This window comes from Notamacropus eugenii, chromosome 2 (assembly GCF_028372415.1).
Source record: "Notamacropus eugenii isolate mMacEug1 chromosome 2, mMacEug1.pri_v2, whole genome shotgun sequence".
NCBI lineage: Eukaryota > Metazoa > Chordata > Mammalia > Diprotodontia > Macropodidae > Notamacropus > Notamacropus eugenii.
In genome coordinates, this window is record NC_092873.1 from 475,249,579 (window position 1) to 475,277,493 (window position 27,915).

Here is a 27,915-nt window from a genome sequence, read left to right on the forward strand (position 1 = left end):
AAGTTCAAATTCAGCTTCAAATACCTTACTAGCCATATGACCTTGGGAAAATCACTTAAACCTCTGCCTCAGTTTCCTCATCTGTAATTGGGGATAATAGCACCTGTTTCACAGAGTTATTTTGAGGATCAAATAAGATAATAATGGCAAAGCACTTAGTACAATGTAGGCACTACATGAATGCTGGCTATTATTAAGTGGGGGCAATAATACTTACCTTGAGAGTTGTTGGAAGGTACATTTGAGACTGGGTTAGGAATAGAGACTAGCTTTGTGATTTCATCGGTAGAAGCAATTCCCAGATGAGGAGACTACTCCAACCAATAAAGATCAGAAACTTTTGGTAATTTGTAGTCTTAGGGGTCTGCCTACAGCATTGAGATGTCAGACTTACCCAGGGTCACACACAAGGTAAGACTTGAACTCACATCTTAGATTCAAGGTTGGCTCACTGTTTCCTGTACCATGGAGACAAAATAAAGTGATTCTAAAACTTTAAAGCATTACAGAAATATCAGCTATAATCATATCATATTAAGATATACATATTAGATATAATGTTATACATATCATATTACTACGTTCCAATCTATAGTATAATTGTTGGTGTATATGTCTGTGTGTATATGTCTTATCTCTGAGGGTAGGGATTAGTTCTTGTATCTTTTTCCCCTCTACACCTCAGACCAAAATTCTAGCAAGGTGCTTTATGGGAAGGAAGAAACTTCTACTAGTGTGATCACAAAGAAATATTTCAGTGAGCAGAAAAGAGTGATTTCTAACTAGATTATCAGTTATTTCATGTAAATGAAACAAATGTTGATATGTTAGAGTGCTAAAGTGTCTGACTGCATTTTTTTCTCTTAAATAGATAAAATGTTTATCTGAAAATTCTGCCACTTACACCTCTGCCCAGTCTCTCCTCCATCCAAGGCATATTCAGTGAATGCAGGGACAATGTCATTTTTCTTTGTCATCGGAGTACTTAACACAGTACCTAGCACGTAGCAGGTGCTTAATTAGAACTTGTTGGTTGATTTATTGATTGAAACTTTAAAAAAAATAAAGCTTAAAAAACTACATTTAACCCTTGGTTCCTGATTAGTGGGTATTATATTAATGAAAGTTTACTGTATTTTCAAAGCTCCTTTTGAGAATGTTGTCTAATGTCTAATAAACTATGATTACACTATCTGGACTTTTTCAGATATTCTTGAATGTTTGAATGACCAACAATTCACAAAACACATCCTTTGTGGATATTTTTGACATTATTTCCATATATACTTATCTATAGTATCCCAATTCTCTTACTTTGATCTTCATAAAGTTTATTATAACATCCTCATTAAATACATGTTCTTTGCCATATCAGTACTCCCTTATGAATATCAACCTCCATAAATTGATATGATTTATTCAAACCCCATTCTCATATCTTCACAATATTTTCCCACAATGCAAGTAGTTACCCAACCACCAAAGAACAAGAGGAAAATTGACCAAACCATTTGACCACTTCCAACAAGTTATTAGAATTAGAAATAGTCACAACAGCAACAGTTATCACCAGGATATAGAAATTACAATGGTGTTTCTGAGGCATAGGAATGATAATCTTTCTGATAAAAATGCTTAAAATATCACGCTTGAATAATAATATGGGCAACTCTACTTCAGAAGAAGCCAAATGAAAGAAGAAGGAAAAACTAAAACTTTATTATAGGATTTAATTTAAACTCCCAAGCAGAGGGAACAAATGGAAAGAAAAAAATTAATCTGAGATGAGATTCCCAATTTGTAACACCTCCATGGAGTGTCAGAGGATGGACTCTTTGCCAGAATTTGTATTTATATCTATCTCTAACTGCTGGCCTCTTTGAAGTTGAGACAAAATTCAGTTTAAGGTAAATATTTGGGTTATGAAATAGAATATAATATTAGATATATAATGTTTATGGCTGAACAGCACTGGGAGGGGAAGTTGGGGAAAGATCAGAGCTTTATCTTAACTTGGGTGGGGTTGAGTAAATGTTACCCTACCCTTGTCCATCATGGAATGTTACAAGCAGGAGAGGTCTTAGAAATCACCTAGTCAAACTTCCTCATTTTTATAGATGTAGAAACTAAATCACAGAAAAGTATGATTAGAGAAATCTAAATTAGGGAAATCTGAATTAGAAAATGTTAGAAGCATTTAAAAAAAAGAAATGTGATTTACTTATTTTGTATATTTTCGTGTACTTGCATGCTGACTTCCCTAATAGAATATAATCTCCTTGAGGACAGGGACTTTTCATCTTGTCTTTTTCCCCGCATAATTTAGTATTAACGCCTAGCACTTGGTATTGGTGCCTGATATATACTAACTGATGGATTGTTTGTTGCTGGGAAAGAGTTTGTAATTAGAATTAGTACCTTAGTTCATATCATTGCTTTCTTCCTTACTAATCGTGTTACGATATGCAAGTTACTAAGACTTCCAGGTTTCCAAATTCTTTATTTGTAAGATAAAGGGGTTGAATCAGATCAAAAAGATCCTGGCAGCCTTTAAAGTCTTTTAACCACGACTTAAACAAACAAACTTTAACCTGAAGGATGCTAACAAATTGTTGCCTAGTAGAAGTCTTTTGGGATATGCTTAGTGAATGAATGAAAGTTATGTGTATCAGCATAGTAGCTATCAAAGTGTGGTCTCTTTGATAGCCTAATCTGTTTGGTAAAGTTTGGATTCAGTCAAAGAGCCTCACTTGAGGACCTTGAGGACAACATGTGGCCTCAAGGCCATAGGTTCCTCACCCTGGCCTACATACTCATCCTACAGTCCTAGATACTAATACCCACAGCAAACTCCTCTTTCTTCAAACAAAAGTGGAATTCTGCTCTCCTCCTGTCCAAACAATCATTTGGTAGAGTCTCAAATTATGAAGTTTGACTTCATTTTGCAAGCATTCTTTATAAAGTCCGCTACTCAATGAGGCTACTAAAGATATAGAATATACTTTTCTTGCCTTTAAGCTATTTAAGAGAGACAGTGTGGCCCAGTGGAGAGAGAGAGAGCCAACCTTGGGGTAGGGAAAATGTGAGTTCCAATCTGGCCTCTGACATAAAGAGGTTATGTGGGGCTGAGTAAGTCATTTACCCTCTTAGTGATCAAGTTTTTAAGACTTGTTTAAGTCTTTACAACTTATTTAAGACTCTACAACACAAGTTGTACAAAAGGTACCTGCCCACACTGGGTAGAGGGAATTTCTTTCTTTTTCTTTGTTTGTTTTGTTGACCTGAAAACTTGGTTAAAGAAAAGGCAACAGGCTAAATGCATACATTTTATGATTTAAGTAATTAATTAATCAATTCCCTATTAAAGAAAACAGTAACATAATGCATTATGGAGTCAGAAAAATATTCTGGCTACCCAGTACAGAAATCTTCTGGCTTATGTACATTTTACCATGAGAAAGGAACTCTCTTAGTTGAACAAATCATAAATTTAGTAAGACAAGACAATTAACAAAGTAGTGTCGGTTGGGTCTTGCCTTTCCAGGCTGTGTAAACATATGTGTCTGTGACATACGATAAGAAGAAAATCCCACTAGGCTTCCTGTCCTAAACAGGGACTCAAAATAGCTGACATAGGAAAGGGTAAACAAAGTTTCAATTGAAATTACAACTCAGGACATCTGTGTTTTTACTTATCACTAAGATGCCAGGAGAAGGGTCTCCTAAGGAAGTTACTAAGTCAACACTATTTGCTTTTTTGACAAAGGGCATTTCCCAAGTTTACTTAACAAGGGAGACTCTTAGGTTCAGACTCTTCTTAATTCAAGCTTTGGCCCTTATTAAAGTCCAGAATTTATATTAAATATTATCAGTTTGTTTCTTTCCTTCTTTCTGAAACTTAAATACATAATAAGCAAAGGAAAAAAGCATGGCATGTGCACAGCAGAACATAAGATAGGATTGAAAATATATAGCAATAAATTTCCATTTCAAGAAAGCCTATATAATAAATACTCTGCATTGTGTTGAGAGCTGTCGCGTCTTTGCTTTCTTGTCAGTTTTTTTTGTTCTCTGCTGTGCCAGAGAATTTCTTATGACAATGAAATCCCAAATTCTCTCCTAAAAAGGAATTTAGGATAAAATTTAGGAGACAAAGCACTTGTGAGTTGGGGCCAGGATCTTTTCCACTCTCCGACTCTCAAAATGGATAGTGTTCCCATGGGGAATGTCCCTGAGGATCTAGAGTAGTGATGCCCTTTGCCCTCCATCTTTTGGAATGCTGGTACCTCGCATAGATTGTTCACAGCTTAGTGTTTTGAATCACATCCATTTGTTTAATATAGCGTTTTCAGTATTCCAGAAAGACAATGAGGGAGAAGTGGGGATATTGTATTGGTTCCTGACCAAACAGGGAGACCTCAGTCAGGCAACATAGTATCACAGAATGTGGGAGTCGGAGTCTGAAAGACATGGGCTTAATTTTCAATTCTGATACTTAGTATTTCCAAGACTTTGCACAGAAGTGGGTGGTTTTATTTCTCTGGGCCTTTATTTCCTTATTAATAAAATGAGAGTAAGAATACTTATAGTGCTTGTCCTATAGGGCAGTTTTGAGGATCAGATGAGACTATGCATGTTGCAAAACACCATATAAATGCCAATTATTATTAACGCAGCCCTTATTAGCTCTGAGGATCTTCATCTTAACTTCCTTGGACTAAGTCAGCCACCCCACTCAAAGTAAGTTTACTTCTTCCTAGGGTCCTAGGGATATCCCTGTAGGGTTGGGATTATCTAATGTAATGAATTCATTCCAATGTGTTTTTCCTATTATCAACCACCAGTAATTAACGTCTCAGCTTCATTTAACCCATTAGCATCAATATAGCAAGGATAGAAATACATACTTTGCCCTCAACATCTGGGGACCCCTTGTCCCTTGTACCACTTCAGTCCCTGGAGAGGGTGGGCTCAAACATAAAGCAGTTTCTAAATAGCATTTATCCTATAACACTCACTTCTAAATTTCACATAACTCTGGAATTATGCCAAAACAGTTATAAAACTTTGTATACCCTTTGACCAGCAATGCCACCATTAAGCATTTTTTTCCCAAGATGATTAAGAAAAAAGAAAATAGCTTATATGTTCTAAAATATTTATGGCAGCTTTCTTTGTGGTGGCAAAAAAACTGGAAATTGAGGGGATGCCCATCAGTTGGGGAATAGCTAAACAAGCTGTGACATATGATTGTGACGGAATACTATTGTGCTATAAAAAAGTATGAGCTTGTTAGGTTTAGAAAAACATAGAAAAACCTGCATGAAATAATCAAGAGTGAAATGAGCAAAATCAAGAGAAAGTTGTATACAGTAACAGTAATTTTGTTTGAAGGACAACCGTGAATTACTAAGTTATTGAATATTATAATATACAAATCAACTGCAAGGGACCCATGAAGGAAGATGCTATCTATCTCCAGAGAAAGAACTGATAAATAGAAGTATGTATAGCATGTGTATACATGTGCATACCATATATATACATGCACACATATATGTACACATACTTATGGTATATATGTGTATGTGTGTGTAAAATGGTGGCCTTCTCTGGTGCATGAGAGGGAGGGAGACATTCAGAACTTAAATTATAGCAAAAAAAATTAAATAAAAATAAATTTCATATAGCTTAATTAGTTGCTGTATGTCCCTCTTGCTGAAAGAATTGCTGTAACTGAGCTCCCATTTATACTGGGTTAAACAAATCATTTGGGGCTTTGGGACTATATTCCTCACCATCTGGGCTCACTGTAAAACCCAGCATTGGCTGTGGCTCCTGGATCTCTGATGGGCCACCATTTTGTCCTCTTGAAGCTCATCACAGCTGTGTCCAATGGTCCTTTACCCAAGATAAAGGAAGAATAAATGCAAAGTGTCAAATAACAGAGGCTCATACTCACAAGTTACCTGTTGGCCTCAGGTGGGAAGGTCCTAAAGTCTCTCCATATTGAGTGGTATACAGCATTATCTCTCTCACCTGAAAATGAAGAGGAGTAAGAATTGGCCTCACCTTGGCCAGCTAGTGACTTTTGGAAACCCTCAAGTAGCCAATCATCAGTTTTTCTATTTAATGCATGGTTAACAGAACATAATTAATTACAATGCTAGCAAGTGCTATGTGAATCAGAGAGCAGGACCATCTACTATATGTAATTGTCTTTCTGGAAGCAATATCCCAAGCTTCTTCCATGTAGACTGGCAGCAGGCAGAGAGTACTACACATAGGTTGAGGATGGAGCTTCATTGACCAGGCTACCACTACATACAAATAATAATAATATCTAATATCTGGATAGCTAGCATTTTACATGATATCTCATTTGAACTTTACAACAGTCCTGTGAGACTGGTGGTATTGTCACTGTTTTATAGATAAGCGAACTGAGGCAGACAGAGATTAAGTGACTTGCTGAGGGTCCCACAAGTAGCAAGTGTCTGAGGCTAATTTGAAGTAAGGTCTTCCTTATTTTCTTCAAGCCCAGTGCTCTGTCACTAAGGCACCTAGTTGCCTATGAAAAGATACTTTTTTATTTTCTTCCCTACTTTGTCAAGCACTAGGCTTGTAGTCAGGAAGACCTAGGTTTGAATCTCACTTCAGACATTCACTAGCTTTGTGACCCTGGAAAAACCACTCAATCTCTCAGTTTCCTTATTCATAAAATTAGGGAACAGGATTAAGTTATCTCAAAGGTTCCTTTCAGTTCCAAAGTTATGTTCCTCTGGTCTATTGTCACCATATCTAAAGTTGGTGTTGTATGGCAGCGTCTCTTGAACTGTAACCCAGGGAAACTCTACAAGGCCATCTGGGAAGAATGCTGTTCACCTGAGGAAAAACTTCTAATTGGTTCAGGATCCAATAAAACATCTCAATTTCTCCCTTGACGATTGAAGAATTTCTCCTGTAATAGATAGCACAAAATATCTATGCCCATTTGATGAGCAGATCTCTGTGCCTTGGGTCAGACGCTCTCATTATGTTGAAAAGCCAAAGGAGAAAAGAGATGAGAAGAGACATAATATATCTCTTGGCTAGCAGACATTTTAGCTAAATGGCTCAAGGTCACAGAGGAGAGGGACAGAAGAAACAAGATAGTAATTAGAGTGGAGAGAGTTTCTCTCAGCGACTAACCTGCCCTTGTCTATTTCCCCACATTAGGATGGATAGAGAAGATATTGGCCAGGTAAACAGCAGTCAGGGGAACATCAGGTTTTTTCTCAGTCTATACCCTGAACTAGGAGTAGCTGAAATCTGGTTCAGAAGTCCTGAATCCCTCATCTAGGGACTGGTGGATGCATGAGTCAAATTGGGAACTTTGTTGTTTTTCTCATACTTCTTTCCCTACTTCAAAAGGTGGAGGCCCTGAGATAATGGTTAGGTTGAATAAAGTCCTGAAGTAAGGAAGACCTGAGTTCAAATCTAGCCTCAGGCATTTATTAGTTGTATGATCCTGGGTAAGTCACAACCCCAATTTCTTCAATTGTAAAATGAAGATAATAGCACCTACTTCACAGGGTTGTTATGAGAATCAAATGATATAGTAAGCGTCTGGAACATATTAGGCATCATATAAATACTTATTCTCTTCCCCTCCCCCTCCAGATGAGTAAATAAACAGAACTGTATATTCCTGAGAATTCCACATTGTTGATTTACCAGTTGAGGGCATTTTGGTTCCAGGATGATCTGTAGGCTTAGTCACATGGTAAATTTTTTAAAATGTAGTATCATTGTATCCCTTTTTGATAAAAAGTTCAACACAAAGAAGGAAAACCCTGCATACAGACTCTAACACTCTTTGTAAGGAGTTGACTTATCATTCCAATAGCACAGTGTAAATACAGAAAGTTGAAGGAAAAGCCTGGGTTGGTTGAAGGTGAGGGCTCAACAGTTTTGGTTGCATGAGTTCACAAAACCTGCTCTCTAGGATAATGAGTCTGGCAGCCATCCAAAGAGAAGAGGCATGATGCTGATGAAGGGTGGTGGTGATGAGATCTTCCACTCCTTGAGAACCAAAAACTTCCTCAAAGATTCTGTTCATTGGGGTGGAATGCTCAACCTCCAGGATGAATGTGAAATGTGTCTCACTCCTTGCAGAACAGGACCAGGTTTGTGGACAGTAACTCCACCTTTCTAGTTCAGTTGTTTTTCAGTTCAGGTTTTTCAGTCAACTCTTTATGACCCATTTGCAGTTTTCTTGGCAGAGATATTGGAGTGGTTCACCATTTCCTTCTCCAGGTCATTTTACAGTTGAGGAAACCAAGGCAAACAGGGTGAAGTGACTTGCCCAGGGTCACAAAGCTAGTTAGTGTCTGAGGCCAGACTTGAACTCAAGAAGATGAATGTTCCTGACTCCAGCTCTGATACTCTATCCACTGCACTATCTGGCTGTCCAATTCCACCCAGGGTTAAATCTATAAGCAACTGAGTGAGACTTCAAATTCTCCAATGATATCAGTAATCTCTGCTATTTGCCAATGTGGCTAAAAGTTGAAAGTGATGGCATGAAAATGGCATGTGAGGAGTGGAATTTGCTTTTCCAGGTTCTCAGTGTATTCTGTCTCAAAAACCCTTAGCATGGGACTGCTCTCAGTGGTAGAAATTGCACTTATTAGAGGAATATTGTGCAACCAGACTTTGAGACTCAGATTACATCAGGAATGTATTCTCTTGGAAGAATGACATTCATTTTGAGAGCTTGGAAAGCAGTAAAGGTTTCAGTGACATCTACATACCAAAAGGGGCAGCTAGGTGATGCAGTGGCTAGAGCACCAGTGCAGGAGTCAGGAGGACCTGAGTTCAAATCTCACCTCAGATACTTGACACTCACTAGCTGTGTGACCTTGGGCAAGTCACTTAATCCCCATTGCCTCATCCTGGGTCATTTCCAGTCATCCTGATGAATATCTGATCACTGGATTCAGATGGCTCTGGTGGAGAAGTGAGGCTGGTGACTTGAGGCTGATGACCTGCGCAGCCCTCCCTCACTCAAAGTCAAGTGCAAGTCATGTCATCATTTTTCTGATGGCATGGTCTTCTTCAGCAACAAAGGATGAACACACACACACACACACACACACACACACACACACACACACACACACCCCAAAATGAATGGGTCTAAGGAGAAACATAGCAGGTTAATTTTGTACCCAAGGCAATGGTCTGAAATTTCATCCCCTTATATAATGATATGGCATGGCATGTTTGAGAAAGTAGGTTATGTTTAGGTGAAATTTTATATAATTTTTCCTGAATCTTTGAAGTAGACACTTTTATACCATCTTTATTCCAGCACAGAATCTAAATGCATACATACATATGTGTATGTATATATGTGTATATATACATACATATACATATATATATAGACTGCTAGAATTGTGATAGTCAATACTTGTCATTTGCATATATACACATATATACACATACACATATAAGTCTATCCGCTAGGCTCAGAAATTCAAAATTTCCACCTGGATACCTGCTAACATCTCCAATTTAACATAACTCTAAGTGAAAAATACCATTTTCCTGAGCAAAATTAGTTCATTTTTCTGACTTCCTTATTTCTGTTGGCACTGTCATTCTCCCCATCATGCAGGTTGAAAACTTTGAAGTCCTCTTTGACTCTTCTCCCTCACCCCATCTATCTAATCAAGTCTGGAAATTATTCATTTATCATTTCCATCATGTCTGCTTTCCTTTCTGTTCCCAGTGCTTTTTGGTTACGTGAAAATCTTGCAAAAGGCTCCTGATTGGTGCCCTTGTCTCCAGTGTCTGTCCTCTAGTGATTGCTTTACCCACTGCTGCAAGATTTATTTTTCCACAGCAATTAGCATTTTTCTACAGCAATTACATATTTCTACATTTCTACAGCACTAATTGTACCATTTCTTTCTTCAAACTCTTTTAGAGGGTCCTCATTGTCTATAAACTAAAGTTCAGATTCCAGAGGCTATTATTCAAAGCCTTCTACCTTTGGTACCAATTGATTTTTCCATCTATATCTCATATTCCTTTCCTCACAAATCGACCTCCAGCCACTCTGAATACTTTCCACTTCCTGACCATGTTAAATGCTTTCCCGCATCTGGGTCTTTTTTTTTTTTTTTAACTAATTCTGTTTCCTCTGCCTGGAATACCAGGTGAAATTCCCAGGTAAGTAGTACAGTGGATAGAGTGCTGGATCTAGCATCAGGAGGACCTGAGTTCAAATTTAACCCTGGACACTTACTAGCTGTGTGACCCTGGGAAGGTCACTTAACCTCTGTCTGCCTTAGTTTCCTCAACTATAAAATGGGAGTAATAATCATACCTAACTCCCAGTGCTACTGTGAGGATTGAATGAGATAATATCTGTAAGGCTCTTTGCAAATCTTAGATCAATATACTAATATTGTCTGCTATTTTTATTGCCTTTCATCCCGTGTTTGTTTGTTGACATGCTACTGATTTTGTAAGGTCCAACTTAACTGTGTCCTCATCCATGAAGCCTTCCCTGATTACTTCATGAGAAAGTTTTTTCTGAACTTTTACAGCACTAATGTCTTTACCATTCATAGAGCATCTATTATATGCTGCTATGTAATATAATATCTAAGGCAGCACGGGTATGGAGTCAGAAAGACCGTAGTTCAAATCCAACCTCAAACACTTCGTAGCTATGTGACCCTGAGCAAGTCACTTAACCCTGTTTGCCTCATTTTCCTAATCTGTAAAATGAGCCAGAGAAGCAAATGACAAACTGCTCCAAGTATCTTTGCCAAGAAAGCCTCAGATGGGGTCATAGAAGAGTGAAAGACATGACTGAAATAACTGAACATGAGGAAGTTATGTGGGTGGGTCTGTGTTATCTCTGCTAGTCTAAAGCATAAGCTCCTTGAAAACCTATGGAGAGTCTTACTGTTTATATTTTCCTCAGTTCTTTGTATTTACTAAGTGTTCAAATAAATATTAGTTGGATAAACAAACAAATGAATGAATGAAAAATATTTGCCGAAGTAATTCAGAGTAAGCAACACCTTAGTGTTGCATAAGGTTAGTCTGGGAAAACTTTATGGAAGAAATAACCCTTGAATAAAGCAGCCTAAAGGGAAATAGAGAATTTGAATTATTGAAGAAAAAGGGAGTGGGCATTTCAGATGGGGGTAGGGCACAGGCCAAGGCAGAGGTGAGATGAGCCTGGTACAAGTAGGTTTGTGTTTGGGAGTGGGGCAGGTGGAGGGTGGCATCAAGGACATTGTCCTGATTCTAGAAAGATGAAATGAGATAAGTGGTATGAGCATTGAACTGAAATGGAAGGACTTTGAATGGCCAAAGATTTTTGATTTCGTCATCCAAATAGGAGGAAGCCTTTGTAGATTCGTGAATAGCCCAGGGATATGAAATTGGGTTTTTTTGTTTTGTTTTTTTGCTGGCGAGGGTACAGCGTAGGATATTCGATACAGTTGGTTGTGAGGATGCCTACTGTTGAGGAAGCTGAAGCTGGTAGATCTCTTGAACTGTGGGGTTCTGAACTGCAGTAGGATCAGTGCTAACTGAGGATGCACTCTAATTCCATCATCCATACAATGAGCTGTGCCTGGGGGTGGATGCCTAAGAAGGGGCAAAGAGATTCAGATAAGAAACAGCATGCCAATCATTAATGGGAATGGGGCTCATGAGTGGCCACTGCACTTCCAATCTGGTTGAGTAGGGAGACTCTGTCCCTAAAAAACAAACAAACAAATGAACACATAAATAAACAACAATACCAGACAAAACAACAGCCAAAAAATGCCCCCAACCAGTCAGAGATGTCAAGGTGTGATGGGAAGGATAGTCATAGTTGCAAGTTCATTCTGGCCAGGTCATTTTCCTCCTTGGTGAGATTAGAAGCCCATCTAACCACTAACAAAGGGAGATTTACGCAGCCCTATCTAGAAGGGGAAAGATACTCAACAAGAATATTCAGGGAAGAATCTGCTTCCCTACTTCCGAATTGCTCATGACTAGGAGGTCAAGCATCAGGGAGGTGTTGAAGTTCTTCATGTTTGTTTTTTTGCATACTAAGGCACCAGGCTAAGTCTTTAATTCTCTTAATCTCTGGAGCCAATTAATTCTTAATGACAGTTTCAACAGCTTTTAAAGAAAAGAACTGTCCCAGTCTACTCTCCTCTCCTCCCATGGTGGGGGAAGTAGAGAAGGGGACTAAAATCTTAGCACTGTGTGACCTTAGATGAGGCAATTAACCTTGTTACGTCTCAGTATCCTCACCTGAGGTATGAAAATGGTCTAGCTCTTAACCAGGAACTCACGGACCCATGAAGTTCAGGATGGCAAAAAGGAAAAGAATCACGGTTTTATTTTCACTAACTTCTAACAGAAATTTAGCATTTCCTATTATTATTCCTATTTCTAATGCTAATTTCTATGTTCTTATCATTTCTAAGATATTTCTCTGGAAAAGAGTGCATAGACTTTCCCAGAATGCCCAAGGGGTCAGGATATAAACAAGGTTAGGAACTCTTGGTAACTGTCTCCATGGTCCTTTTAAACTTCAAAATCCTATGAATCTAGAGGTTAGGAAAATGACAACTCAGTCAGTCAATGAGCTTTATTATGTGCCCACTGTGTGACAGGCACTATGCTAAGTCCTACGAATACAGAGAAAGGTAAAAGACAGTAATGCTCTCAAAGAGACCACAATGTAATGTAAACAAGCTATAGACAGGATAAATTGGAAATAATCAACGGAGGGGAGGCAGTTGAATTAAAGGGATCCAGAAAGGTTTCTTGTAGAGGTGGGAATTTACCTACAACTTGGAGGGGGCAGGAGAAGTTGAAGCATGCAAGGTCTAAGAAGACTGGAAATACAAGGGGTGGGCCAATTTATGAATGAAATATAGAATGACAGAAAGAGGGTTTTATAAGTAAAGGTTTAAGATGACCATGGTCAAGAAAAGGGCACTTGGTATTGCTCATGTAAGCCAGGGAAGAGGCATTGTGAAGGTAGACAGAAAGGGTACAATAACTAGTATTTACATAGTGTGTTAAGATTTGACAAAATGCTTTGCAAATATGATGTCATCTCATTCTCACCACAATCCTTGGGATGTAGGTGCTATTTTTGTCTCCATTTTATAGATGGTGAAACTGAGGCAGAGGATAAACTAGGAAGTATCTGAAGTTGGATTTTAACTGAGATCTTTTGCATTCCAGGTCCAATGATCTATCCATTGTCTTACCTTGTTCTTTGTCTTTGGTTCTCGGAGAGAACTATGACATCAGGAAGGTGATGCCTTGACTTGCAAGTGAACTGGACAGAGGGCAGTGCAAAGTAACCAGCTTTACTCTCTTCTCCAGAGTCATCTGGATTCAGTGGCAAGATATAGATCAGGACAACTGGAGATGCAATGGGAGACCTTGGTCTTTTTAAGTTAAGGTCTTTCCCAGGTCTCAGTTTGATTGAAGAAAAGCCTAGTTAGTGATTAAGACTAGGTAAGAAATGAGGCAAAGAATGGTCAATTTTACCTAGTTAAAAAAATCAATCCAGGAATTGAAGACCTTCAGGGTTTTCTGATAAAAACAGAAACAATTGCTATTTATTTACACTCAATCTACTAACTAGTTGTCAGGGTGTCTACTAGCAGTGATTTATTTTCTTCTTGAAGTTTGTTCTGGATGCTTTTTTCAATTTCATTTTAGCTTACTTCAATCTCATTTCACTTCATGGGAAGTGAGCAGCTGAGAGATAAGGAGCATATTGTGACTGGCCTTGGGTCTAGCCTTAGTCATGTAACTCCCAAAGTTTGGTCCCATCTATAGGACTTGGTGCCTTATTGGCCATGAACGTGGGATCTGGATGAAGGTGAGAGAACTGTTGTGTCACTGGCAGATGTTTCAAGGAGGGGAAGAGCAATTAGTTTGGAAGGAGAAGAGACGAAGAGTTCTGTTTGGAGACAAGCTGCCCCAGTGTGTGAGTTGCTCTTCCTCCTCACTGCTACCTCTCAAGACCCCTAGTTTCCTTCAAGGCTCACTTTGAGAATTCCTTCCTCTACAAGACCTTTCTTGACTGCTCCTGATTTTAGAGCTTATCCTCTCTCCCAACCACTTTGTTTTTATTTTGCATTTATTTTCTGTTTTATGTACTACTAATGTATATGCTTGTTATATCCTCTTCGACCTTTTCACATTGTGGAATGTAAATTCCTTGTGCAGGAGATCTGATTTATTTTTGTCTCTGCCTCAACAGCCCAGATTAGTCCCTTGCACACAGCTTGAAAGAAATACTTCCTGAATTGAATTCAGTTGAATTGGAGACTTGGTGAGCTGGAGGCTACAAAGCACATCCAAGAAGGGGAGTCCTACAGTGGCATAGAGATTAATAACTGAATCTGCATTGAGGCCTGCCCTGGAGATTTAGTTTCAGAAATCATTAGCACAGGGATGAGAGTTGAAACTGAGAGAGAGGGGGGGAGAGAGAGAGAGAGAGAGAGAGAGAGAGAGAGAGAGAGAGAGAGAGTAATGTTTTCAAAGGTGACCTCTCTGAAGGTACAAAGATAGAGAGGTAAGAACAGAGACCTCAGTACCATATCACATCTATCAGACTGACTAACATGACAAAACAGGAAGATGATAAATGTTGGAGAAGATGTGAGAGAGCTGGAACACTAATTCATTGTTGGTGGAGCTGTGAGCTGATCCAACCATTCTGGAGAGCAATTAGGAACTATGCCCAAAGGGCTACAAAAACGTGCATACCCTTTGACCCAGCAATATCGCTTCTAGGATCGTATCCCAAAGGGATCATAAAAATGGGAAAGGGCCCCACATGTACAAAAATATTTATAGCAGCTCTTTGTGGTGGCCAAGAACTGGAAATCGAGGAGATGCCCATCAACTGGGGCATGACTGAATAAGTTATGGTATATCAATGTAATGGGATACTATTGTGCTATAAGAAATGATGAACAGGAAGATTTCAGAGTGGCCTGGAAGGACTTATATGATCTGATGCTGAGTGAAAGGGGCAGAACCAGGAGAACTTTGTATGCAGCAACAGCCACAGTGTGCAAGGAATTTTTCTAGATTTTGTCATTGACAGGAATACAGGGACTTAAAACATTTCCAAAGGACTCTTGAGGCAAAATACCATCCACATCCAGAGAAAGAACTATGGAACTGGAACACAGAATGAAGCAGAATATTTTCTCTTGTGTTATGTTTTGTTTTGTTTTTTCTCATAGTTTCCCCCATTCATTTTAATTTCTCTATGCAACATGACTAGAGTGAAAATGTGCTTAATAAGAATGTTTGTATAGAAACCATATAAGAATGCATGCTGGCTTGGGAAGGAAGAGAGGAAGGAAGGGGAGAAAATCTAAGATTTATGGAAGTGATTGTAGAAAACTAAAAACAAATAAATTAATAAAAAAAATTCAAAAAAATAATCATTGAAAATTAAAAAAAATGAAAGAACGGAAACCTCAGGACTGAGCCTCAGGGCAAAAATTAGAACTGGGTTTTGGCCTAGACAAAGTGGGAGACTGTCCACATATTTGTGATTTCAGGAATTCTGGTAAGTTCCTGCCCAAACAAGTACCTCCCACAGACCCACTTGAAACCTGAGATTTCAGTGGGAGAACTTCATTCCTTTATCTCAAGGATCCAGGTTCAGATGCCTAGTCTTGCACAAAATAAAGGCTCAATGAGTATTTCCTGATTTTTGAGGATCAAAAGAGAGAGAGAGAGACAGACAATATTTGTAAAAGTGCTTAGCATAATACCTTGCGCTGTAAGTACTTAGTAAATGTTTATTCCCTTTTCCACCTTGCTGCTTTACCTGGATGCCACTAATGTGTCAATGTAGATGGAACAATTTATTCATTCAACAATTAGAAATAGATCGATTAAGTATGTACTATGTGCAAAGAGTAAAGCACCAAAGGAAACTGGGGAAAAGGAGAGAGGTATTTAGGTAATCTAGGCAGAGGCAGAACAGGCTGGAAGATGAACTGGAAGTGAGTTGTGTGGCAAGGTATGCTGTTTCCAGGCTAGGACTCATCAATCATTTTTGTTTTTGTCACATTAATTCAGGAATTTCTGGATATACATCCTTCTGCTCTCCATCAAAACTCTTCTTTTAACAAATATTTATTTTACACATCATGTATTAGATATTTTGGGGAATACAAAGAAGGACAAAAGATGCTCTTTAATTTTCTTTGAGCTTCTAACTGGGTGAGAAAGAAAAGACAAGGTGAAATGAAAACTAACAAAGTAAAGCAGTTAAAGAGAATCAAAATGGGAGGGTTCTATGAAGCCTCATGTGGGGTATCTGTACTTTTGGTATACTGGGATGTATTGGGATTGTGTGATTTTTTTCCTTTAGGTGTAGTGAAGGGCAGAGCAGGGAGATATGTTAGTTGCTCTGGGTTCACCTGGGCATAAGTGGGTAGTGACATAAATAATGGTTAACCATATGAGGTTGGAGCACCCAAAGCCTATTATTAATGAGCAAGTTCAATATTGCCAAATGGACAAATCTATTTTGCTTAGAGGACTTGGCCAGCTCAGTCAGATCACTAGTGAAAATGTCTTTTGGAGAGTTATCTATCTGTAGGATCTTTCACATAGACTGGATAGGGCATGATGCTTGTTGACTACCCATTTACTGCTGGCTAGAATATTTTTAGATGCACTTTTGATGAACTTTACCTTCTTATTGATAATACCTCATTTACTCTTTCCTCTTGTAAATAAATGCCCTGGGAAAAACAGACGCAGTCTAGAGTGTGTGGTAAAGGCTAATGGCAGTAATAAGAGGTGTTGGAATCCAAAGCCAGGCCACTCAGGTATGGTAATGGTGGGGGGAGTACTTTTTACCCAAGCTGAGAAAATTACAGTTCTGGATCAAAACTAAAACCACCCAGTGAAATAGACAGAAAAACCAGGAGAACCTTAATGATGTGGGCATCAGTTTCCTCATCTGTAAAAAGAGAGGATTAGACGTAATAATAATTAAAGTCCTGGCTAGATTTAAATTTATGACCCTGAATAGCAAAGAGGCAGATTTCTGCTTCAGGTAAGGAAAAGTCTTTCTAACAATTAGAGCTAACTAAAAATGGAACATTTTCTATTTTGGAAGGTTATAGATTTCCCCTCACTAGGGAATGTCAATCAAAGTCTAGATGACTAATTAATTGCCAGGAATGTTGTAAAGAAAATTTCATTGTCAAGTTCAAGTTGAATCACAAGGTACCTTCCAAATGTGAAAGTCTGTGATTCTGTGATGTGGGGCCCGCAGGGGAGAGAATGCCCTGTCTCTGGTTTCTTTACGTCTCTCAGCAGTGATGGGCCATGTCTGTTTCACACAACAGCATTAAGGTACATTCTCAAACCCATTTTCATTGCTGCCTATCTTGTTGAGTTATTGAATTTCTACTGATCTCTTCTGAGTGGCACTTCTGTATTGTGTTTGTTTTGGCAGTCGTCTGGATTCTTTGACCAAGGGTTGTGCTGGAGCCAAAGCTAACTGAATTCTGAAAACTGTTTGCTAAATTTTCCGTGGGAGAATTTGCATCTCAAAGATCAGCAGTTGCTACTAATCATTGTTTGCCTTACTGTTTTGTTCATTGTACAGATTTAAGAAAGTATTAATGATACAGATTTAAACTTAAAAGTATGTGTGCATTTTTTTTTCTGGAGATTATGATTGTTAAATGTTTATCGATGCACCCATGTATTGCTCTATAAACATAACTTTAGCTCAACATGAATAAAGTAGGCTTGGCTGTTGCTGTTCAGTCTTATCCAGCTCATTGTGATCCCATTTGAGGTTTTACTGGTTTGCCATTACCTTCTCCAGCTCATTTGATAGGTGAAGAAATTGAGGCAGAGTGAAGTGACTTGCCCAAGGTCATCCAGCTAGTAAGTGCCTGAGGCCTGATTGAACTCAGGAAATGAATCTTCTTGACTGCAGGTCCAGTGCTCTGTCCACTGTGCCACCTAGGGGAATGCAACTAGCTAGTGTAGGGATAATGCCCCAGGAAAGAACTAAGGAGCTGAGGAAGTCATAATAAGGATGAAGAAGATAGTTCACGGTTGTACAATAGAGGAAGAAGTAGAATGACCCCAGGGATCAGAGTTCATAAAGATGGAAGTGGGACATTGTGTGTTATGGAAAAATCAAGATGACCATCTCTGTGTGTGACTAAAGGGAAGTAAAGGAGTAGGTCATGGAAAATGAGCAAGTTGAGGTAAGAGTGGTAAAGGAGATAAAGGTGTTGGGGGAATATCAGCATGTATGTTGAAGTCTGCTTGTATGGAGGGCAGGTGTTGAAAATGAGAGAATGGCTGTTAACTAGGCATGGAATTCACTGAGAAAAGGAGAGTGTTGCAGAGTTTGGTAGACAACAGCCATCAGAATTTTGATTGGGTGGTAGACAGAAAATGAGTAAATTTTCCCTACTTTGACCAGTGAGTCAGGAAAAAAAAAATCAACCATTAATGGAAAAGGTGGCCAGGGAGGCTATGTCATCAGGAAGGAATTAAGATTTCAGTAAGTAGGTGAAAGGAGTGAGAAAGGAAAATGTTTAATCTGAAACAATTTTGTTACCTATGAAGCAAACATTCCAGAGAGCATAGTAGAAGGGGTGGTTAGCCTTAGAGCATGATACCATATTGGCTATGGAGATTGGTTGAAGGAGATGAGAATAAGGGAGAGGGCAGTGGGGGATGGAGAACAGGTTTGAATGACAGCCTATGGGATGGGAAGACTTTGGTAGGGTGGGAGTTTGTTAATCACTGATGAATGAATTCAAGTCAGTTATCGGCATTCATGTAGGGCTTGGCCTCAGAGTGAATTCTCAAAGGGTGTTAGGCAGCTCAGCCACAGGGACCAATATGGGGAACTAATGGACTGACTGTCCAATTCCCATCATCCTTAACCTTAAGTTTTGCTGTCCTGATACCTTTTGCCTGTAGTTCTATAACTGCTTGGCTATTTACTTATCTCTGGTGCATTTTTGCCTCCCATTTTGCCCCGTCTTGTCAAGCTTTTTATGTTTGGTTAACTTGAGAAGTAGCTTGCTCTGTCAAAGGATGGGGGTCCAGTCAGCTCCACCAAAGCCATGATTCTCTTCTGGGATAACACAATGAACATTTGCAATGTAATTTCCAGGAGTCCATCAGCCTTAAGAGAGAATACTAATATGAAGTCTTAGGCTAACAAGCTAGCATAGATAGCTACACAGAATAGCAGGAAAAATGATTTAAGGTTGAGCCTGCTCCCCACATGACAGCCTTGGTGGCCAAGTATTACAAAAAGAACATTGGACCTAAATTCAAAGGAACTGTTAGGTCACAGTTCTGGCTTAGCCTCTTGTGGCACATTCATTCTTTGGCAAGTCATTTAAGCTCAGTTAAGTGGGCAAGTTCCTCTGAGCCTCAGCATTCTCATCCACTAAATGGGGAGGCCAATCTTGTGAGGGAAACATTTTGTCAGCTATTAAGTTCTGAATAAATGTGAACTACTTTAAAGAGGTAGGTCATTGGACTCTTCTCATCAGAGGTTCACTGATCATGGGAGCTCATTATATTCTCTCATGGCTGAATTATTTCTCTTTTGAACTCAGTAGTGTAACTAAAGTTTGGCTTGGAAATTTATCCCTTAAGAATCCGAGTAGATGGAAACCGACATATACCCACTTTGTGAGTGCTAGGCAGGTGGAGACTTCTCAGTGACCCCAGGCAACTCCCTATGACTGTAGGGAAGCTGCTTAGCTGTGTTTGTCAGGGGCGGGGTCTTCCCACACTGAGAGTTCTTTGTGATAATAAATCACAGGTTTAGAATAACCTCCTCCAACACAATTTTTTTTTGTTTAAGTTTGAGTTCTTCTTAATGATCAGAGGATCATAGGTTTAGAGTTGGAAGGGATATAAGAAAGCTTGCTTTCTTGTATATGTATCCTTATTGCTTAGTTTGGTGCCTGGCACACAATAAGTAATCAACAAATCATTCATTCTATCACTATCTATAATATCTGTCATAACCATAATTCATTCATTCATCTTGGCATTCAAGAGTTCGTAAACAGTTTTTGGTGTGTCATGGACTCCATTGTCAATCTGGTGAAGATTATGAGCCCCAACTCAGAATAATTTTTTAAATGCATAAAATAAATAGAGGAGAAAGGAATGGTCATTTAAATTGCCTACTATGTGCTAGGCACTGTGTTAAGCTCTTTATAAATATTATCTCATTTGATCCTCAATACAACCCTAGGAGGTAGGTACTATTATCAATACCATATAATGGCTGAGGAAACTGAGGCAGGCAGAAGTTAAATGACTTGCCTAGTGTCACACAGCTAGTAATTTTCTGAGGTTGCATTTGAACTCAGCTCTTCCTGATTACAGACCCAGTACACTACTCACTATACTACTTAGCTGCTGCTAATACATACGATTGCATAGAAAACCAATTATACAGCTGTCAAGTTATTAAAACAAAAAAAGTTCATGGACCCCAGGCTAAGAACTACTGAATCTAATCTCTTTATTTTACACATGAGGAAACTGAAGCCAAGAGAGGTTAAGCCTACAGTCACACAATGAGTAAATCACAGGAGCAATTTTGAACACAGGTGCTCTGACAATAAAATTGGCGTTCTTTCCACTGTACCTGAATAAGTCTCTCATTAACAAATTAATCTTTCATAATTCACTTTTTTCCAACATGATTACAATGCCACATCATGATTGCCAATCCCAAGTTAACAGTTTCGTTTCTGCTTTGGAAGTACTGTTTATTATACAAGATGCAAAAGTGTGCTCACTTTGTGAGGATAATGGTAGTTCTGAGTGTGGGATTCATGAGCCCTGAAAATGGTCTTTCCTTCATTGTCAAAGGGGGTCAATAATGTCACAAAGGTGATGTCTTGGTTTGCTCTTAAATTTGATTTAAGTGAGGTAGAGCTGTGAAGTTATCAGCCTCACTCTCTTCTCCAGAATCATCAAAGTCCAAAAAAAAAAGTTAAGATGACTGGTGATGTCTTGAGATGCAGTGGATGATCTTGGTCTTTCTAAATTAAACTCTTTCCCAGGCCTCATTCTCCCTGCCAAAGGGAGAAGCTAAGGGACTTAGAAGACGGTGACATCTTAATGGGGCCAGGTCTTCCTTAGCAATAGTATTTTAAAAGCCTTATGGTAGGCACTGTGTATGTACTACAAATGCTAGTCAGTCATTAGACCATAGATAGGAAGTTGCAAGAGAGCTCAGAGGTGTATCTCTCTCTCTCTCTCTCTCTCTCTCTCTCTCTCTCTCTCTCTCTCTCTCTCTCTCTCTCTCTCACACACACACACACACACACACACACACACACACACACTGACTATGAAGTAAAAAAGAAAGAATTCCAGCTATTTTCCACAGGAGAGAAAAAATAATGAGCAAAGTCATGAAGCAAAGTTCTATTGGGTTCTATTGGTATTTCTTTAGTGAAAGATATTAGCACAATAATTTGTAAACTCTATTCCATATCAGCACAGGAAAGCATCTGACAGGGTTTGGTTCCTTCCTCTGTACTTAGGACATGCTGAACTTGGACATGTTAAAGGTGCCAAATATCCCGCCCTGAAATTCATTTTGTTTAAAGTTGTTATAAAACACATGGGCGTGTGTCTCTTGAATCAGGAAATAATTGCAAAGAAGTACCCTTGGATTATATTTCTTTCCTTGTTTTTCGTTTAGGAGATTATATTTCTGGAGGCATACAGGTACTATTTATGAGATCTGGGTGTGTCTTACTGCGTGTATATAAATTATAGGTGGTTTGTTCCACTTGGATGCCCTCTTGCTACTTCTCTAATCCCCAGACGCTTGGTGGGTGCGAGAATTAGTTCTTTATTTCTTTTTTTTTTTATATAATCATTTAATTTATTTTTAATGTTCTACAATCACTACCATAAAACTTACATTTTTTCCCCCTAACTTGCCCCCCAGTACCCCGCTCCTTCCCCAAGACAACATACAATTCTATATAGGATCTACACATACATTCCTATTGAATACATTTTCACTATAGTCATGCTGTGTAGAAGAACTAAAATAAACGGGAGAAATCATATAACAAACCAAAACATAATACATACACACACACACACACACACACACACACACACACACACAGATAGCTGAATTGTGAAGACTGAGTAGACTTTTAACAGGAGGAGATGAGAAAAAGCATTCTAGGAAATAGAAACAACCTACTTACAGATGCCTAGGCAGGAAGGTGCTCGGTGTGGGATTGTAGACAGTAGTCTTTTAATGGGGTTCTAGTCATGCATAATGAACAACAGTGGGAGATGAAGCATAAGAGGTAGACTGAGGTCACCTTAGGGAGGATCTTCCACATGATGCTTCAATGTCATCTGGGACTTTAGTTCCATTTAGTGGGAAATATCTGAGTATTCAGAAGTCTAGTTTTCATTGCTGGGCAACGAAGGTTTAAAAGGAGGGAGTGACGTAAGCAGTGTAAGAATTTTAGGAAAATTACTCAGGCTCATGGGAACTCTTTGGGTTCTCATTGCATGTTATCTACATTTCTCTTTGGCAATTTCAACATTTTCCTTTGTATAACATTTTTAAGGTGACTTATATTCTTACTAGATCATAAGGTCTTTGAGAGCAAAGGTTATGTTTTGGCTCTATTCAAAACATCAAGTGCCTGCTCGGTGAAAATCAAAGGATTTAAAAAAGAAAGGTAAATAGAACACAGGCACTTGATGTTTTGAATAGAGCCAAAAAAAAGGATGAGGTGCATTTCTTATGGGTTTTGTAACTCAAAAAAATCCAGAGAAACATTATATACTTTAGGTTTTTTAATTGTAAATTAAAATAAGCCAACATTTTCCACATTCATCATTTCAGACATGGCTTTTGTATAATGCCGCCTTCCTTAATATGTTGCTTTAATAACATTTTGATAAATTATCACTAAATCCACTGAAATATCACAGAATCTGATTTTTATCATCATTGAGCAGATTGCCCAAGAAATCAGTTAAATAGTTGGTGACAAAGATGACTCTGTGTGTGTGTGTGTGTCTACACACACACACACACACACACACACACACATATATAGACTCTCTGTCTCTCTAAAACTAAAACTCTCTCTCTCCACTCTCTATAAATCCAGCCTATATATAGCCAGCCTATATTTAACTCTATTTCTCCATCACTGAATATCAACTGGAGGGCTCTATCTGCATTCTCTATCAGCATCTCAAATGCATCTTATCCAAAATGGAGCTCATCATTTCCTTCCTAAATCTTCCTTTCCTTCTAATTAATGTCTATTCAGCACCAACTATGTGCAAAGCATTGTGCTAGTCACTATATGAAGATAAAAATAAATAGGTCCTGTACTCAAAGAATGTGCTATGGGGTATAAAATAAATACACAAATAAGTACCATATAAGCAAAACTGAGATTAGAGAGAGCACCATTCCTTTGGAGGACCTCACCATTTTCTGAGTCAGGTGTATAACCTAGAAGACACCCTAGTGTCTTCGTCGAACACTTCCTTATACTCCATATCCAGCTAGGTGCCAAGTCTTATTCATTTAATTTTTCACATCCACACCTTTCTCTGCATCTATGTCCATAACCATCAAACTCTCATGTATTATCGTAGTAATTAGTCTTTAATTAGTCTAATTAGTCTCCCTACTTCCAGTTCCTTCCATCACCAATCCATCCACCACATAACTGCCAAAATAATCTTCCTGTGGAGTAGATCTGAGTAAGTCACTCCCTTGCCTCAGATGACAACAGGAGCAGCAGCAGCAACAAGCCATAGTGGCTTTCCATTGCTTCTAGCATAAACTTCTCATTCTGGTATTTTGAACTCTCCACTCACCAACTCCAGCCTACCTTTTCAGTCTTGGTTTATATTTTCCCCTTCCATATATTCTTTGCTCCTGCTAAATTGGACCACTGGTTATTCTTTGAACTTGGCATTGTAGCTCCTACCTCCAAAGAAACTGTCCATCGACACTTGAAATGTTTTCCTTCCTCCATTCATCAGCTGAGCCTCTCTGAATCCTTCTTCACTGTCAAGACTTGGTTTAGGTACTTCCTTCTCAGTAGCACCTGATCTAATACTCTGTCCCTTCTTAAAGTAATTTGAGTCCTTGTATTTCAGCCCTCCCCAACTCAAATCAAAGTCAACTGCAAGTCATGTCATCATCTTGATGTCATGGTTCTTTTTGAGAACGAAGGACAAACACAACGACAACCCAGTTTTGTATTTACTTCTCTGAGGACACTTTCCAGACCTTACCACTACCAGTCCCAGTAGAATGAGAGGCCCTTGAAAGTTGGGGACTACTTCGTTTTCTTTTTGCTTCCATATACATAGTCCCTAGGACAGTGCACACTGTCACAGAAGCATACACAGAAGATACTTGACAAATGTTTGTTGAATTGAGTTAAACTACCATTCTCTAAAGCTCTTTTACTGGAACCCAGCAGTGACATTACTTGGGGTAAACCTGTATTCATGGGAGCTCATGAAGAGACTAGTTGCTTTTCAAACAGCTAAATTCATGGCAACCCAGCCAGAAACCCAACACTAATTTTTCCAATCTATTGGGTTAGTTTGTGGGTTATATTTATGGGGATCAACTTTTTCTGTATTCAGAAAATGGGGCTTATCAAAAATCAATTCAGTAAAAATGCTCAGGAGAAGGAATGTGGCACAGTCCCATTCCACAGCTTATCAAAACACTGTCAAACAGCCTTCAGAAAGCTGAAAATCTCAGAGATGTGCTTCCCATCATTTAATACTTCCCCTCTTTTCCTCTGAGAAAGTGTGCTGGATTTGGAATTTGGGAACTTGTGTCTGGATTTTTCTTTTTCTGTAAAATCAGAGGGTTGGATGAGATGGCCTCTAAGATTCTTAATCGTAATCCTATGATTCTGTCATCCTAATTACAGTGGATTACCCTTGTCATCAGGCTGCATGACACACTTACAAAACAAGGTCATTCCTTGGGGCAGATCCTCATTACTCTTGTCAAACATAGACTCCCATCAAACCAGATAAAAAGGAAGTAGAGACAACAGGTGGGGTACACTAAATTCCTTATGAATCTACTTTTTGCTAGTCTCTGCTTGATTTCTTTTAGTTCTTGACATATCTGCTAAATGATAAGAAAGGAATCAAAGGAAAAACGTTGGAAAACTGAATGTGAGATCTTTGCTCCAGGCACCTAATACATGTTAACTGATTGATTGATTAATTGAACTAGGGGTAATATTTGTAACTGCTACCTCATAACCATCTTAGCCAGAAGGAGTGCTAGCATATTGTAAAATGTTTGGATTATTCTTTGTAGTGGAGGGGATGTTAACCTTTGAGAATGTTCTATAAACTCTGGAAGTGATTGGGTATTAATGGTATACAAAGAGAACAGCTAGAAGGAGTATAGAGAGGGAGAGTATTTTAAGCAAACGATAAAAAGGTTGTGGTCTTTGGGAATCACCGACAATCCTTGACCTGGTTGGCTTCACTGTCCGGTCCCACTGGGTCAAGATGGCATTTCTGGCTCCATCCCACTTCCCTGGCCCAGTCAGACGGAACTGGTAAGGGCTGCAGGGGCCAAAGTAAACTTCCACCGCCAGTTTGGGGTCTGTTAGAAAAAGCCACAATACATTGGGCTTTGTTCCTATAAAGGAGGCAAGTTCATCCATATATGTGATGTAGTCAGTCTGTAAAGTCTGACTCTGGCCAAACCTTGAAAGAGAAAAGAATGTTGTAGTAGACTTTAAGACAGTACTCAGAAGTACAGCTTACCATCTATGAATGAGGTGAGGCAGCTAGGTGGAACTGTGGACCTAGACCTGGAGTCAGGAAGATCTGAGTTGAAAATTAGCCTTAGATACTAGCTGTATGATCCTGGGCAAGTCATTTAACCATTTAACCAGCCTCAGTTTCCTCAACTGTAGAGGGATATCACAATAGCACCAACCTCACAAGGTTGTTATGAGGATCAAATGAGATAATATTAGTAAAGTGCTTACTGCAATGCCTGGCACCATAGTAGGCAAGGCACTTAATAAATGTCTATTCCCTTCCCCTACCATTACTGTTCTACAACTTTGCTTGAGAAACCAAGGTAAGGCCTACCCTCAGGACAGTGATTGATTAAGCAACTGAATCAAAGAGATAACTTAGATAATTAAATTCCACAAATAATCTAAATACCACCAAGCTCTTCTCCAGAAGGGTTAATGCATAATTCTTTCTTTCTACACCCTTAAGCATGGATAGAGTAGGGGCTTTGAATTCTAAACACTTTGCAAGACACTAGCATTCCTGGCTGTGAATTGGATTTAAGTGAAGGAGGGCTATATAAAGTCACCAGCCTCACTCTATCCTCCAGAACTGTCTGGATCCAGTGGCAAGATATAGATCAGGATGACTGGGGATAACCCTGGATGAAGTGGGAGACCTTGGCCTTTTTAAGGTAAGGTTTTTCTCAACACTCACTCAGTGATTAAAGCTAGGTAAGAAATGAGGCAAAGAATAACCCTTTTTTAACCTAGGTGATTAATAAATGTAATGAAGAAGTGACTCCTCTGCCTTCTATCTCCCCTCATCCCATTGCCACATGCCAGCTCTCCTCTGTTCTAGAGCTATTCCCGGATCTTTTTTGTCTCCTGAGTTAGGTCCCAGGTCCATCTCTGGGCATTACAGGCTCTCCGCTCTCTGGCTCCAAACTCCCCTTCTGGTTCATTCTCCTTGCACTACTTCTCCACATGGACTTGACGCTCCAGTCAAGCCAGACTACTTGTGCTCCTCACCTCACAACCTTGGGAAGAAAGCTGTTTGTAAACTTAGGGTATCATAGCAAGGCATGTTGTTGTTATTCTCCAGCTACCTACCACCCTTTCCTGCCTGCATGCCTCTGCTCGTTTCATCTCCCACACTTGGAATGCACTACCCATGGCCTCTGTTTGTAGAAAACCCTTCTGTTCTCTAAAAGCAAGCTCAGGTATCACTTCATGCACGAAGCCTTTGCCATTTCCTTCTTCTCAAACACTTATCTGAACCCAGTTTTCCTCATCTGTGTAACAGATATAACAATACTCGGACTTCTTAATCATAGGAGCATAGATTGGGACCTAGAAGAGACCTCAGAGTTCATTCAGTCCAGGCACTCATTTTGCAAATGAGGAAACTGGAACCCTGAGAGACTGTGACTTGCCCAAAGTCACTCAGCTAGTACACAGCTGAGCTGGGATATGAATCTATGTCCTAGCACTTTAGGTGCAGTGTTCTGTTCTCTGTTTTACCTTTCTACCTTGTAATGAAAGTGCCTTGTAAACTGCAAAGTGCATTTGTAAAATGAGCGACTTGGATCAGATAATCTCTAAGATCATTCTCAACTCTATAATTCTGTGATTCTTTTACTTCCTCCAGGATGAAGTCTTGGAATTAAAAATCCTTAAAAATTTAAACCCAATCTACATTTCTAAGTTTATCTCCCCCTTTTGTGGACTCAGAAATCCTTTGATGGAAGGACCAGTCAGTAGAATGAGCTATGTCAAAGGTGAGCACCAGAAGATCAAAGAAGAGAATGAAGTCAGCAGTTTCTGACTCCAATTTAGATGACATCTAGTTTTTAAAATCTAGCCTCTTGCCTTTGAAGTAGTTAGGAGGCACTGTGGAGTTGGGAAGCCCTGTGTCTGACCCTCTCTTCTTCAGGACGCTCATTTCCTGTCCTACTAAAGGTCAGAAAGAGTCAAGTCACTTCCTAAGATGCTTAAGACCTACCTTGAGCATGGCTTACTTATCCAG

At 39.1% G+C, this 27,915-nt stretch overlaps 1 protein-coding gene and 1 long non-coding RNA gene across 2 annotated transcripts in view; one reads left to right on the top strand and one right to left on the bottom strand.

Moving 5' to 3' along the window:
- LOC140529764 (uncharacterized) overlaps nt 1-9,378 on the top strand; it is a 57,023-nt gene extending 47,645 nt beyond the window's left edge. Inside the window, exon 4 of the long non-coding RNA XR_011975669.1 lies at nt 872-9,378. This is a non-coding gene — a long non-coding RNA (uncharacterized lncRNA). The remainder of the gene's footprint in view (nt 1-871) is intronic.
- A 13,530-nt stretch (nt 9,379-22,908) lies between these two features.
- LOC140529762 (putative dimethylaniline monooxygenase [N-oxide-forming] 6) overlaps nt 22,909-27,915 on the bottom strand; it is a 30,380-nt gene continuing 25,373 nt past the window's right edge. Inside the window, exon 8 of the mRNA XM_072648668.1 lies at nt 22,909-25,848. Coding sequence (XP_072504769.1) covers nt 25,506-25,848 — 343 coding nt within the window. The 3' untranslated portion in view covers nt 22,909-25,505. The remainder of the gene's footprint in view (nt 25,849-27,915) is intronic.